At 34.6% G+C, this 14,552-nt stretch overlaps 3 protein-coding genes across 4 annotated transcripts; 1 reads left to right on the forward strand and 2 right to left on the reverse strand.

Moving 5' to 3' along the window:
• Positions 1–123: 123 nt before the first annotated feature.
• On the forward strand, positions 124–10,420 carry LOC123920852 (F-box/kelch-repeat protein At3g06240-like). Of its 2 annotated transcripts, XM_045973180.1 has the most exons (3): positions 125–229; positions 456–1,775; positions 10,293–10,420. In XM_045973180.1, the coding sequence occupies exon 2, from the start codon at positions 481–483 to the stop codon at positions 1,765–1,767; it is 1,287 nt and encodes a 428-aa protein (XP_045829136.1). In that variant the 5' UTR covers positions 125–229; positions 456–480; the 3' UTR covers positions 1,768–1,775; positions 10,293–10,420. The 2 variants fall into 2 exon arrangements, with proteins under 2 accessions (XP_045829135.1, XP_045829136.1); XM_045973179.1 differs by lacking the exon at positions 10,293–10,420 and having other exon boundaries at positions 124–233; positions 456–1,903.
• LOC123920671 (probable inactive receptor kinase At5g53320) lies at positions 7,731–9,169 on the reverse strand (the record flags this gene model as incomplete). Its single annotated transcript, XM_045972963.1, has 2 exons — positions 7,731–8,465; positions 8,848–9,169. Coding segments are annotated over 2 exons (993 nt in total), but the record flags the coding sequence as incomplete, so codon positions are not given.
• A 1,347-nt stretch (positions 10,421–11,767) lies between the features above and the next one.
• On the reverse strand, positions 11,768–13,331 carry LOC123920674 (probable inactive receptor kinase At5g53320). Its single transcript, XM_045972965.1, has 2 exons — positions 12,920–13,331; positions 11,768–12,526 (listed from the first exon to the last, which is right to left on the reverse strand). Exons 1-2 carry the CDS (start codon positions 13,329–13,331, stop codon positions 11,832–11,834), a joined length of 1,107 nt encoding a protein of 368 aa, XP_045828921.1. The 3' UTR covers positions 11,768–11,831.
• Between the last annotated feature and the right edge of the window lie 1,221 nt (positions 13,332–14,552).

Raw genomic sequence — 14,552 nt, forward strand, 5'->3', positions numbered from 1 at the left:
CAAAAAGTAAAGAGAAAAAAAATTTGATTGAGCTTATCCATAAAATTATATATTTTTTATTTTTAATAATCACTTTCCTCATTTTTCATGCCATATGCATAAAAAAATAAAAAATAATAATAAACATATTTAAAGCGACCATCGTTTTTTAGAACGCCTTGAACCATTCTCGGGATTGAGTTTCTGCGGTGCTAATAGTAATTTCTTCAAGACGCAATCACCATTCTCGGTAAGCAATTTCTTCATCACAATTAACTTTGTACCAATTTCCATCTTGCAACCCTTTCATATTGATTCTGCGGTGTTTGTTTTTGGTTTTTCATTGGTGTTTTGTTTATATCATACTGCATCTTTGTTTTGTAGTTTCGCTTTTTCCGGTTATTGATAATAATTTGTGGTTCAAAAAACAATTTTGATAATATCCTAAACAGAACTGGAATTTCTTTCATTCGTAGGTTATCGTTGCAATTAAGGTAGGAGATGGCGAAAAAATCTGTGTCTGGGACAAATGAAAAGGTCAGCAACTATATACATGATGATATTGTCTTCTCCATTTTATCAAAATTGCCTCTTAAATCTTTGAAGCGATTTGGATGTGTGCGCAAATCATGGTCTCTATTATTTGAAAACCCTCTTTTCATGAACATGTTCCGCAACAATTTTTTGTCTAAAGACACTTCTTATTGCCACAATGCATCTTTCCTCCTACAACGGCGGATACCAAACTTATTCGCAAATGACTTGCATTCTCTTTCTGGTGAGAGATTTGAGAATAGGGTCGAATTAAATTTACCAGATCCGTTTCAAGATGATGATCTCTGCCGTCTCTATCTGTTTGATATTTTAAATGTGAGCAGTACTAATGACTTCATTTGTGTCTATTGTCATCTTCGTGATAAAAGATTTGCTCTAAATGTTATTCCTCAACGCCCCCTACGGAGGAATCATTTTGGTAAAAGATTTGCACTATGGAATCCAACTACGGATGAATTCAAGGTTATTCCTCAAAGCCCAACTCAGTTTAAACCGTTTGCTACAAATGTTAGTCATGATGTGATTAATTTTAATGCGGGCAGTTTTGTTTATGGATTTGGCTACGACCGTGTTATACATGACTACAAGGTGCTTCATCAAGTCCAATTTTCAGCCCCACTGTTGTTTCCGGAGAGTGGTTATGTGCCATTGGAAAATATATCTTTAGAACCTGTATGGGAGATATATAGCTTAAGAAGCAACTCTTGGAGAAAACTTGATATCGTTATGCCTACAACTGGCGGGTTTGCTAACGAAGCCAGAGTGTCCATTGATGGAGTGTGTCATTGGTGGTCCTGGGACGATACTGGATCGTTTTTGGTGTCGTTTGACTTGAGCAATGAGGTGTTTTGTACCACACCCATACCCGCAGACATAGGTAATAATTTTGATAAAGGATGTTTATGGAGACATTTGGTGGTATTAAATGGATCCATTGCCTTGGTCACATATCAAACACAGATGACTCTCTTTAACATATCAATTTTGGGTGAATTAAGTGTGAAAGAATCATGGATCAAACTGTTCATTGTTGGGCCATTGCCTTGCATTGAGTTTCCTTTTGGAGTGGTAAAGGGCAAAATATTTTTCGTAAGAGAAGACAAAGAAATAGCTTGGTTTGACTTAAGTACACAAATGATTGAGGAGCTTGGTGTTAAAGCCGAAAGTGGTATTAATTGCCAGATAGTAATTTACTGGAAAAACTTTCTTCCCATTGATGGAATAAATAAATAAATAAATAAATAAATAATTGTTTTTCTAGTTTTCACCTAGAGGTGTATGATTAAGGTTTATTGGAATATGACATTGCATGTATACAAACTGATGTGGTTTGAATGTCAATTAGAATAATCTTTTGTCTTTTACTAAATCACCTATAGATTTATGTAAAAATATTAAATATCTATGCCTTTATGTTTAATTTTGTGCTTTAGTTTTTTCTTTTGGTTTTCAAATCCATAAACTCAATGTGTTCAAGCTTAATGGCTCTGTTCAAATCAATTAATCTTCGTCATGTCCTCTCTATTTAAAGAATGTTACTAGTTTCGGTAAACTTGCAAGATGGGGAGTCGTGTCATGACTGTGGTTTCACAAATGAGAAGGCAAAGGTACGGAGCCAATTACTTATACTACCGATCTTTTCTTCTCTAATATTCTATCAAAATTTCATATTAAATCTTTGAAATGGTTTGAATGTGTTTGCTTATTATGATCGCTTTTATTTGATAACTCTTATTTCATAAGCACCTACCGCAAGAGATTCTTAACAAATGACCATTCTTATTATGATGATACTGTTAGATCAAAAGCTCTATTGCATTCATTCAACCCAATCAACTGTTTTGGTTACAACATTGAGTGCCAATTTATAGGCAATGTAAACTAACAAACTATGCTAAACTTAAGGTGCAAGCAACAGATCCTAACAAACTAATACAGTTGGCATAACTGCCAAAACCAACTTGTACAACTGTTTTGCAACTGTCAATACAGTTTGCAATCTCAACATTCCCTCCCTTAAACTAGTTGTTCTAACCAACTAAGTTTACAACAAAACTATGATTCAACTTTGAGAGAGAGGATTCATCTGCACTCCAAGCATGCTTCTGAGTTTTTCAAATGCTTCCAACTTCAACGCTTTGGTCATTATGTCTGCAACTTGATCTTGAGAAGCACAATGTACTAATTCAACTTTACCATCACAACATAGATTTCTTAAGAAATGAAACCTTATGTCTATGTGCTTACTCCTACCATGTAACACAGGATTCTTGCTCAATTTGATAGTTGAGCTGTTGTCACAATGCACAGTCAAGCATTTCTTCAATTCAAATCCCATGTTCACTAGTATCCTTTGTAACCAGATTCCTTGGCACACACAATGTGCAGCTGCAATGAACTCAGCTTCAGTGGTGGAGAGAGTCACCACTGGCTGTTTCTTAGAGGACCAAGACACAGCACCAGAACCTATTTTGAACACATATCCAGAGGTGCTTTTCCTATCTTCAGTGTCACCACCATAGTCACTGTCAGTGTAAGCAAGCAATTTAGCTTCTTGCTTTTCCTTTTTGTATCTGATTCCCAGTTCAAGTGTGCCTCTGATGTATCTCAAAATTCTTTTGGCAACCACCATGTGAGACTCCACAGGATGTTCCATGAATCTTGCAATCAAGTTGACTGCAAACATAATGTCTGGCCTAGTAGCAGTCAAGTACATCAAACTTCCTACTATCTGCTTGAACTGAGTAGGATTCACCTCTTCTCCTTCATCATGCTTAGAGAGTTTAGTTCCAGTTACAACAGGACTGCACACAGCATTGCTTTTGTCCATGTTGAACTTTTCTAAAATCTCTTTAGCATATCTCTGCTGACCTATGAATATTCCTTGATCATCTTGTATTACTTCAATGCCTAGAAAATGTCTCATTTTGCCCAAGTCAGTCATATCAAATGTAGTCATCATGGACTCTTTGAATTGACTGAGTGCATTGTTATCATTTCCTGTGAAAATAAGATCATCCACATATAGACTTATAATCAACCAGACATTACCATGTTCCTTCACAAAGAGAGTGTGTTCATGAGAACTCTTTACAAATCCTTCCTTGATGAAGTAAGCTTCAATTTTTGAATACCAAGCCCTAGGTGCCTGTTTCAATCCATATAGAGCTTTGTGAAGTTTGTAAACTTGCTTTTCCCTCCCTGCTTTCACATATCCTGCTGGTTGTTCAACATACACAGTTTCTTTCAACTCACCATGAAGAAATGCACTCTTCACATCTAGTTGAAATACATCCCAGCCTCTTGAAGCAGCAATGGCCAATAAGCTTCTAATTGTATCCCACCTAGCTACTGGTGCAAATACTTCTTTGTAATCAGTACCATATCTCTGTGCATATCCTTTTGCTACTAATCTTGCCTTGTACTTTTCTATTTCTCCTCTCTCATTGAGTTTAGTCTTGTAGATCCACTTGACACCAATTACTTTAGCACTTCTGGGAAGATCAGTAAGTTTCCAAGTACCATTTCTTTCAATTGCTTCAATTTCTTTGTCCATAGCAGCTTTCCATGTTGAACTCTTCACAGCCTCTTCATAAGTAGCAGGATCATTGCTCAGACAAGGAGTAACAGTCATCAAATTCATAGAGTCTTCTTCTCCAGTTTCTTCTTCTGTCATAGTAGTATCATAATCAGCATGCCATGGTGGTGGTCTTCTATTTCTCCCTTGATTATTCAAGTTTGAAGTAGAAGTTCCAATGTGATCTATGACTGGAGAGTGAGTATCTGGTGAATTTGGAGGAGTGCTAACTTGACTGTGCACATCTTCATCAGTGTCTGCAGCATCACTGTTTGCAGCATTTTCAATTCCTGCATTGACATTCTCTGCTTCTTCATCACTAATTTCAACAAGTCTTTGTGAGATTTGTGTACTATCCCATTTCCATTTTGCTTTTTCATCAAATTTAACATCTCTGCTGATGATTATCTTCTTGGTAGTGGGATTGTATAGTCTGTAAGCTTTAGACTCTTCACTCATGCCAAAGAATACACATTTTATACTCTTGTTATCCAGCTTCTTTCTCTGAGCCTCAGGCACATGAACATATGCAATACATCCAAATATTTTGAAGTATTTTACTGAGGGTTTGATAGAACTCCATACCTCTTCTGGTGTCATGTTTTCAACTGCTGCAGTAGGGCTTCTATTAATCAAATGAATTGACCAATTGACAGCTTCTGGCCAGAATTCTTTAGGAACATTTTTGCCTGCCAACATACACCTAACCATCTCCATTATAGTCCTATTCTTCCTTTCTGCTATGCCATTTTGTTGAGGAGTATAAGCTGCTGTAAGTTGTCTTTTGATTCCATTTAATTCACAGAATTCCTTGAATTCATCAGAATTGAATTCTCCACCCCTATCAGTTCTTAAACAACATATGATCTCACCAGACTCCTTTTCTACCATACATTTGAACCTTTTAAAGTTTTCAAATGCACTAGACTTGTCGACCAGATAGTAAGCCCAAGTTTTCCTCTTTGAAGCTTTCCAATTACTTGACTTAGGAATGCTTTCTCTATGTTGTTTTCCTTTCAGACAATCAGCACACACATGTTTGGAATCTTCTATCCTTGGTAATCCAATCACCATATTCTTCTGCTGCAGGTGTTGAATTCCTTTGATATTTAGATGTCCATATCTACAGTGCCATATCTGACTTACATCATCACTCTTGGCTTGAAGACATGCTAGTTTTGCCTCAGCAATTATGGGAAAGAGTTTGTTTGAAGCCATCTGTGAACTCATAATCATTCCTTTGTCTTGGTGATAAACTTTACACCAATTGTCTCTGATCACAAAAGCAAGATTCTTCTCTTGTAATTGACCTAGACTCAACAAATTGTTCTTCAATTTTGGTATGTAATACACACCAGTGATGACTTGAACTATGCCATTTAACTGCAGTTTGACATTCCCTCTTCCCATAACATTCATCTTTGAATCGTCTCCTAGCCTCACAGTTTCTCTAAAACTGTCATCAAGATCATGAAACCATGCTTTCACACCACTCATGTGATTACTGCATCCAGAGTCAATAAACCACAATTTGGAATTTGAATTTGATGAATCTTCATCATAGGCCATTAACAAGACCTCTTCACTGTCATCAAATTCAGCATAATTTGCATATCCACCCTCCCCAGATTGACATTCATATTGGAAGTGACCAAGCTTATGACATTTATAACATTCTATACTTTCTTTATTGATTCTTTTACCTCTGCCTTGACTTGTCTTAGCACCTCTTCCTCTACCTCTTCCAGAATTTCTGTCTGCATAGTTAACCTTCAAAGCTTGATCCTCTTCTTTGGCAGGTTTCATCTTTTGTTCATGCACAATTAAAGAACCTTGCAATTCATCAATTGTCAATGTCTCCACATTGCTGGCTTCTTCAATGGCACAGACAACATAGTTGAACTTGCTAGTCATGGACCTAAGAATTTTCTCAACCACAGTTCTTTGTTCCATGACCTCACCTTGAATCTTCATCTTGTTTACAATTGAGAGAGTCCTCCCAAAGTAATCATTCACTGATTCATCTTCTTTCATACGCAAGATTTCAAATTCACCCCTCAAAGCTTGCAATTGAGCCCTCTTGACTTTTGTGGATCCTTCAAATTTCTGCTTCATGGAATCCCAGATAGCCTTAGAGGAGGATTTGTCAAGAATTGTTTCAATGATTGTTCTATCAATCGATTGAAACAAGTAGTTCTTGGCTTTGAGATCTTTCAATTTTGCTTCTTTAGCAATTCTTTGTTCTTCTGCAGTGGCACCTGCTGCAAGAACTGGCACACCAGTTTCAACGATTTCCCAAAACTCCTTTGATTCCAAGAGATTCTTCATCAACATGGACCAATGATCATAGTGACCATCGTATTTTGGTATAGGAAAACCAAATTCTTTGTTTTCTGCCATTTAAGTTTTTTTTGCAAGAACTTCAAGAAACTACAAGATGAAACTGAATGCAACACACACAATCTTTCTACACACACGTGTTTCCCTCCCCAGAAGAAAATGATTGTAAAACGAGTTGATTTCACACACACACACACTGTTTCCCTTCCCTGGAGGATGATGAATGCAGTGCTCTCTCTCTGTGGCTCGATGATACCACTTGTTAGATCAAAAGCTCTATTGCATTCATTCAACCCAATCAACTGTTTTGGTTACAACATTGAGTGCCAATTTATAGGCAATGTAAACTAACAAACTATGCTAAACTTAAGGTGCAAGCAACAGATCCTAACAAACTAATACAGTTGGCATAACTGCCAAAACCAACTTGTACAACTGTTTTGCAACTGTCAATACAGTTTGCAATCTCAACAGATACATCTATCTTCCTACATCAAACTATTACTGCTCCTCATGATGGTGATTATGACTAACATGGCGGTAAATATGACTAACAAACATTTTTTAGTTGCATTCTCTTTCTGATGAGATATTTCAGAATAAGGTCAATTTAGTTTGATCAAGAGTCAAGTTAGATCGATCATGTCCGCCGCTTCTATAGTATGATTCTGGTTTTGACTATGAAGTGTTGCACTACATAGTATTTAATCAAGTAACTAATTGTGGTCTTGATGTGAAAGATATATCTTATCCCATGTATCTTTTATAGAAAGGACCGGAGGTATCTTATCCCATGTGAAAGATATATCTTATCCCATGTATCTTATCCCAAGTAACTAATTGTGGTCTTGATAATATTCTCACACAAAATAGACACATTAACTATACTACTAAGTTTTATTGAAATTCACATTACAATACATGTATATTATTTGTATTAATTGAGTGTGCAGTTTCTAGAAAAATTCGAATCAAAGATTTCTTCACTTGAAGAATCGGAAAATATTTCTAAGTTTTGCGTTGTGCTTATTTCGTACGTTTCTTGTTTCATGTGTGTTTCTGTTTGGTGCTGTGTTACTATTTTGCACGAGTTTTTTTTCTGCTTGTGTTAATTGGCTGTTTTGGTTTCATTTATGCAGGGTTTCCTTATTATCTTGTAAACCAACAATGACTGCGACGACGACGACAACAATATAGTAATAATTAAGAATCATAATATTACAACATTGATATAGTATTCCTAAATTATTACAAACCATCACACCTAAATGAGGTTTGTACAAAGGAATCATACCTTGATATTTAAGCCAAAACAATAATAAACTTAACAAATCTCATTTAGATCAATAATTTGATCCAGGAGAATCCCATGTATCAGGTATGATTTGATGAAGTGAACAACATTCTTGATTGGTTCCATTAGAACAACATTTTGAAGCAGAAATTTCCATCTGTTGTTGTTCATGTGCATTCATCACTCCTTCAATTGTGTTCAAAATTTCTCCAACATTTGGCCTATTTTGTTGAGAACGTGACACACACAAGAGAGCAATATTCAACAATGAAAATGCACCTTGATCATGATCATTTTCTCTAACTTCCTTGTCAAACACTTCACCTGTCCATTCTTCTCTCACCATTGACCTCACCCATCTAACAAGGTCTATTCTACTAACTTCTATGCTTTGTCCTGTTAGTAGTTCTAGTAGAATCACTCCGAAGCTATATACATCGCCTTTTTCGGTTAAACTTTTTTCAGGAGCTGTGTATCCATCAGTGGAAAAGAGAGGAGTACCTCTATTTGGTTCAAAGAATTTCGATAAACCATGTTCACTTATTAGTGCTTCATTTTTGTCATTTAGAAGGATATTTGATAGCTTGATGTTTCCATGAGGAATAATATTATCCTCCCCTTCATCCAACTTCTTATAAATGAATGCTAACCCCCTTGCGATTCCGCATGCTATATTGAGACGAAGTTTCCATGGGAAATCTTTTCTCCTTGCTATATAATCTACAAAAACACAATATCTCTTTGTTAGCACCATGTGTTGTTAATTACATTAATGTTCTAATGTGAAGTTTCCACTAGTATTGTGCAAATGATCAAGATTCAAAATGAATTTAGATTTCAAGTAATCAGCTAACAAATTTGAATTATTAGATGGATGACTCACATTTCGAATTAGAATTGTTCAAGTCGAAATGTGAGTCATTTCATCTTCATCAAAGTGTTTCAATTTGTTTATCGCAATGAATACATGGATTTTTTCCCACAACGATTTTGAGTCTAGCAGATCAATGTATGCATATGCATGTGTGTGCGCGCGAGCAAATACAATACATATTTGGGATCTCTTGCAAATAATGAAAATTTATAATCTTAACTTACTTACCATTTAAAAGATTGAGCAAACTTCCATTGCTTTGATATTTGTAAATGATAAGTTTTTCTTCATCGGTAGAACGATAACCAACAAGAAGGAGAATATTCTGATGTTTCACTTTACTTATCTTCTTCAATGTTTCTCCAAATTCATCACAAGATACTTTCAAATTCTTCAATCTTTTGACAGCATATTCAACATTATTCTCAAGTTTCACCTTGAAAAGACTACTCCAAAAATTTTCACTTCTCAAATCAGCTTTAGCTCTTAATAGATCCTCAAGTTTGAACCTCTCATGATCTTCAACATTTAAATGTACCAATCTTCTGCAATGCAAAATTGAGTTTCAAATAGTCCCTTTGATATTATTGTTAGATAAACTAACCACTTTTAGCTTTTGGAGTCTACATAATGAATATGCATCAAATATGCCACTAAGGTTCATGTTATCAAGCCTTATCTGTATAATATGTGTAGCATTTGAGTTACATCTTACACCATTGATCAAACATGGATATGATGATATCTTGGTAATGTTAAGTACATTATTTTGATCAATAGCTTTAAGGAAACTAAAGAAAGAATGAGACTCTGATGATAATGACTCACCTCTTGAACATAACATGACCATAGAGAAAATACTTTATAAGAATTAAAATATAGACATGATATATTATATGAAATTAGAACACACTTACTTGATAAGATGAAATCATTGCTGGAAGTGTCAATATCAGAAATCACTGATATGTTAAACTAGGGTCTTTCTTTGCCTATCACAAGCTCCAGTCTTTGAGGTATTTGATGGGGAAAACCACAAATGAGCATACTGTTGTTTTTCTCTGTGTGACGGCAAAGGGGACCTAGCAAACCTTATAAAAGTTTTCAACCCTAGTACCACCCATCATGGACCCTAGAGGTTGGGCCTACACTTTGTTTCTACACAAATCAGAATTAGTGTTCAAAGCCCATTATTACTGATCACACTTATTGGGCTTAAGCATCATCAAATGGATCACAACAACATCAACCCGTTTTTTATTAAAACAAAAACCCACAATTGAACAATGAGGTGTTTTGTACCACACCCATACCCGCAGACATAGGTAATAATTTTGATAAAGGATGTTTATGGAGACACTTGGTGGTATTAAATGGATCTATTGCCTTGGTCACATATCAAACACAGATGACTATCTTTAACATATCAATTTTGGGTGAATTAAGTGTGATGGAATCATGGATCAAACTGTTCATTGTTGGGCCATTGCCTTGCGTTGAGCGTCCTTTTGGAGTGGTAAAGGGCAAAATATTTTTCCTAAGAGAAGACAAAGAAATAGCTTGGTTTGACTTAAGTACACAAATGATTGAGGAGCTTGGTGTTAAAGCCGAAAGTGGTATTAATTGCCAGATAGTAATTTACTGGAAAAACTTTCTTCCCATTGATGGAATAAATAAATAATTGTTTTTCTAGTTTTCACCTAGAGGTGTATGATTAAGGTTTATTGGAATATGACATTGCATGTATACAAACTGATGTGGTTTGAATGTCAATTAGAATAATCTTTTGTCTTTTACTAAATCACCTATAGATTTATGTAAAAATATTAAATATATATGCCTTTATGTTTAATTTTGTGCTTTAGTTTTTTCTTTTGGTTTTCAAATCCATAAACTCAATGTGTTCAAGCTTAATGGCTCTGTTCAAATCAATTAATCTTCGTCATGTCCTCTCTATTTAAAGAATGTTACTAGTTTCGGTAAACTTGCAAGATGGGGAGTCGTGTCATGACTGTGGTTTCACAAATGAGAAGGCAAAGGTACGGAGCCAATTACTTATACTACCGATCTTTTCTTCTCTAATATTCTATCAAAATTTCATATTAAATCTTTGAAATGGTTTGAATGTGTATGATTATTATGATCGCTTTTATTTGATAACTCTTATTTCATAAGCACCTACCGCAAGAGATTCTTAACAAATGACCATTCTTATTATGATGATACATCTATCTTCCTACATCAAACTATTACTGCTCCTCATGATGGTGATTATGACTAACATGGCGGTAAATATGACTAACAAACATTTTTTAGTTGCATTCTCTTTCTGATGAGATATTTCAGAATAAGGTCAATTTAGTTTGATCAAGAGTCAAGTTAGATCGATCATGTCCGCCGCTTCTATAGTATGATTCTGGTTTTGACTATGAAGTGTTGCACTACATAGTATTTAATCAAGTAACTAATTGTGGTCTTGATGTGAAAGATATATCTTATCCCATGTATCTTTTATAGAAAGGACCGGAGGTATCTTATCCCATGTGAAAGATATATCTTATCCCATGTATCTTATCCCAAGTAACTAATTGTGGTCTTGATAATATTCTCACACAAAATAGACACATTAACTATACTACTAAGTTTTATTGAAATTCACATTACAATACATGTATATTATTTGTATTAATTGAGTGTGCAGTTTCTAGAAAAATTCGAATCAAAGATTTCTTCACTTGAAGAATCGGAAAATATTTCTAAGTTTTGCGTTGTGCTTATTTCGTACGTTTCTTGTTTCATGTGTGTTTCTGTTTGGTGCTGTGTTACTATTTTGCACGAGTTTTTTTTCTGCTTGTGTTAATTGGCTGTTTTGGTTTCATTTATGCAGGGTTTCCTTATTATCTTGTAAACCAACAATGACTGCGACGACTGTTTGGTGCTGTGTTGCTATTTTGCACGAGTTTTTTTTCTGCTTGTGTTAATTGGCTGTTTTGGTTTCATTTATGCAGGGTTTCCTTATTATCTTGTAAACCAACAATGACTGCGACGACGACGACAACAATATAGTAATAATTAAGAATCATAATATTACAACATTGATATAGTATTCCTAAATTATTACAAACCATCACACCTAAATGAGGTTTGTACAAAGGAATCATACCTTGATATTTAAGCCAAAACAATAATAAACTTAACAAATCTCATTTAGATCAATAATTTGATCCAGGAGAATCCCATGTATCAGGTATGATTTGATGAAGTGAACAACATTCTTGATTGGTTCCATTAGAACAACATTTTGAAGCAGAAATTTCCATCTGTTGTTGTTCATGTGCATTCATCACTCCTTCAATTGTGTTCAAAATTTCTCCAACATTTGGCCTATTTTGTTGAGAACGTGACACACACAAGAGAGCAATATTCAACAATGAAAATGCACCTTGATCATGATCATTTTCTCTAACTTCCTTGTCAAACACTTCACCTGTCCATTCTTCTCTCACCATTGACCTCACCCATCTAACAAGGTCTATTCTACTAACTTCTATGCTTTGTCCTGTTAGTAGTTCTAGTAGAATCACTCCGAAGCTATATACATCGCCTTTTTCGGTTAAACTTTTTTCAGGAGCTGTGTATCCATCAGTGGAAAAGAGAGGAGTACCTCTATTTGGTTCAAAGAATTTCGATAAACCATGTTCACTTATTAGTGCTTCATTTTTGTCATTTAGAAGGATATTTGATAGCTTGATGTTTCCATGAGGAATAATATTTTCCTCCCCTTCATCCAACTTCTTATAAATGAATGCTAACCCCCTTGCGATTCCGCATGCTATATTGAGACGAAGTTTCCATGGGAAATCTTTTCTCCTTGCTATATAATCTACAAAAACACAATAATATCTTTGTTAGCACTTAGCACCATGTATTGTCAATTACATTAATGTTCTAATGTGTAATTTCAACTAGTATTGTGCAAATGATCAAGATTCAAAATGAATTTAGATTTCAAGTAAAAATTTGAACTATTAGATGGATCACTCACATTTTGAATTAGAATTGTTCAAGTCGAAATGTGAGTCATTTCATCTTCATCAAAGTGTTTCAATTTGTTTATCGCAATGAATACGTGGATTTTTTTTTCCACAACGAATTTGAATTAGTATTGTGCAGATGTATACATATCATATGTGTGTGCGCGCGCGGCGCGCAAATACAATACATATTTGAGATCACATAAAGGTGGTTAATTAGGTGGAGTCTTGCAACTAATCAAAATTTATAATCTTAACTTACTTACCATTTAAAAGATTGAGCAAACTTCCATTGCTTTGATATTTGTAAATGATAAGTTTTTCTTCATCGGTAGAACGATAACCAACAAGAGGGAGAATATTCTGATGTTTCACTTTACTTATCTTCCTCAATGTTTCTCCAAATTCATCACAAGATACTTTCAAATTCTTCAATCTTTTGACAGCATATTCAACATTATTCTCAAGTTTCACCTTGAAAAGACTACTCCAAAAATTTTCACTTCTCAAATCAGCTTTAGCTCTTAATAGATCCTCAAGTTTGAACCTCTCATGATCTTCAACAAAGAACACAAGTTCTGAATTATTACTATCTCCTCCTTTTAATCTCACCTCATGAGTTATAGGCTTTTTTATAGGAGAATCAAGATGGTTTTTCTTTACCTCAATCTCTTCCATTAATTTGGAAGATTTCTTTACCATAAAGTATAGTGATGATAAAAGCAATCCAATTCCCAAACCCAAACCTAACAAGATTTCAATATTGGCATACCATGGTCTTGGTTTTTTAGATGTCTTATTGGAAGTTAAAGGACTTGGTGTTGGTTGTATTGTATCTAAATCACTTTTACTCACTAACTTGCTAATTTGAGCCATGTAATTAGTAGAAAAATTGTTCTTAGATACATCTAAGTTCTTAAGATATTTCAATCTTCTTAAAGACTTTGGTAACCTGCCACTCAATTGATTATTTGTTACATTTAAATGTACCAATCTTCTACAATGCAAAATTGAGTTTGAAATAGTCCCTTTGATATTATTGTTGGCTAAACTTACCACTTTTAGCTTTTGGATTCTACATAGTGAATATGCATCAAATATGCCACTAAGGTTCATGTTATCAAGCCTTATATCTACAATATTGGTAGCATTTGAATTGCATCTTACACCATTGATCAAACATGGATATGATATCTTGCTAATGTTAAGTACATTATTATGATCAATGGCTTTAAGGAAAGTGAAGAAAGAATGAGAATCTGATGATAATGACTCACCTCTTGAACATAACATGATCATAGAGAAAATACTTATCATAGAAAAGTGAAATAGCCTCCTTAGAAATTGAACCATTGCATAATCTATTTTGTTCTTCATTTCTTGACTTGTTTGATTAACACTCTTGTTTTGTTAAAGGGTACCTTGAATGAATCATGGTTCTATATATTGTTTGTACGATTCGGATTGTTTGTTGTCACTGCTTCACGCAATTTCACGCATTAGACAATCTCAACCATTGAAAAATGATCTGACGGCTTTGATTCACCGAGTGCAATTTCCCACAGTGTTGATCTCATCCGACCATTTTTTATCGGACGGTTGAAAACAATTACAACGTTAACGCATTTACCGCATAGAATCTGTTTCCTTGTTTGTACTAGGATATAAGGACATGTCTAGTAATCCTAGAATTCCACGTTCAATATTTTTGTCATCACATTGTAACACTTGTTATAATCGCTACTTCCATGTCTTCATGCAAATATAAATTAAATAAGATTATAAGACATATACGTGTGTGAAACATAAGATTAAAACTTATGATCCTGACATAATTATATAAACAACAACCATTTTCTTATCCTATAGTAGCTGGAGTTGCCTACATAGATCAAAATG

The sequence above is a fragment of the Trifolium pratense genome, linkage group LG4 (genome assembly GCF_020283565.1).
Source record: "Trifolium pratense cultivar HEN17-A07 linkage group LG4, ARS_RC_1.1, whole genome shotgun sequence".
Lineage (NCBI taxonomy): Eukaryota > Viridiplantae > Streptophyta > Magnoliopsida > Fabales > Fabaceae > Trifolium > Trifolium pratense.

Coding starts and splice junctions, on each gene's coding strand:
- LOC123920852 (XM_045973179.1), top strand. CDS start 481: ATGGCGAAAAAATCTGTGTCTGGGACAAATGAAAAGGTCAGCAACTAT.
- LOC123920674 (XM_045972965.1), bottom strand. CDS start 13,331: ATGGAAGAGATTGAGGTAAAGAAAAACCATCTTGATTCTCCTATAAAA. Junction 12,527..12,919: donor TTTGCTCAATCTTTTAAATG/GTAAGTAAGTTA, acceptor CTAAGTGCTAAC/AAAGATATTATTGTGTTTTT.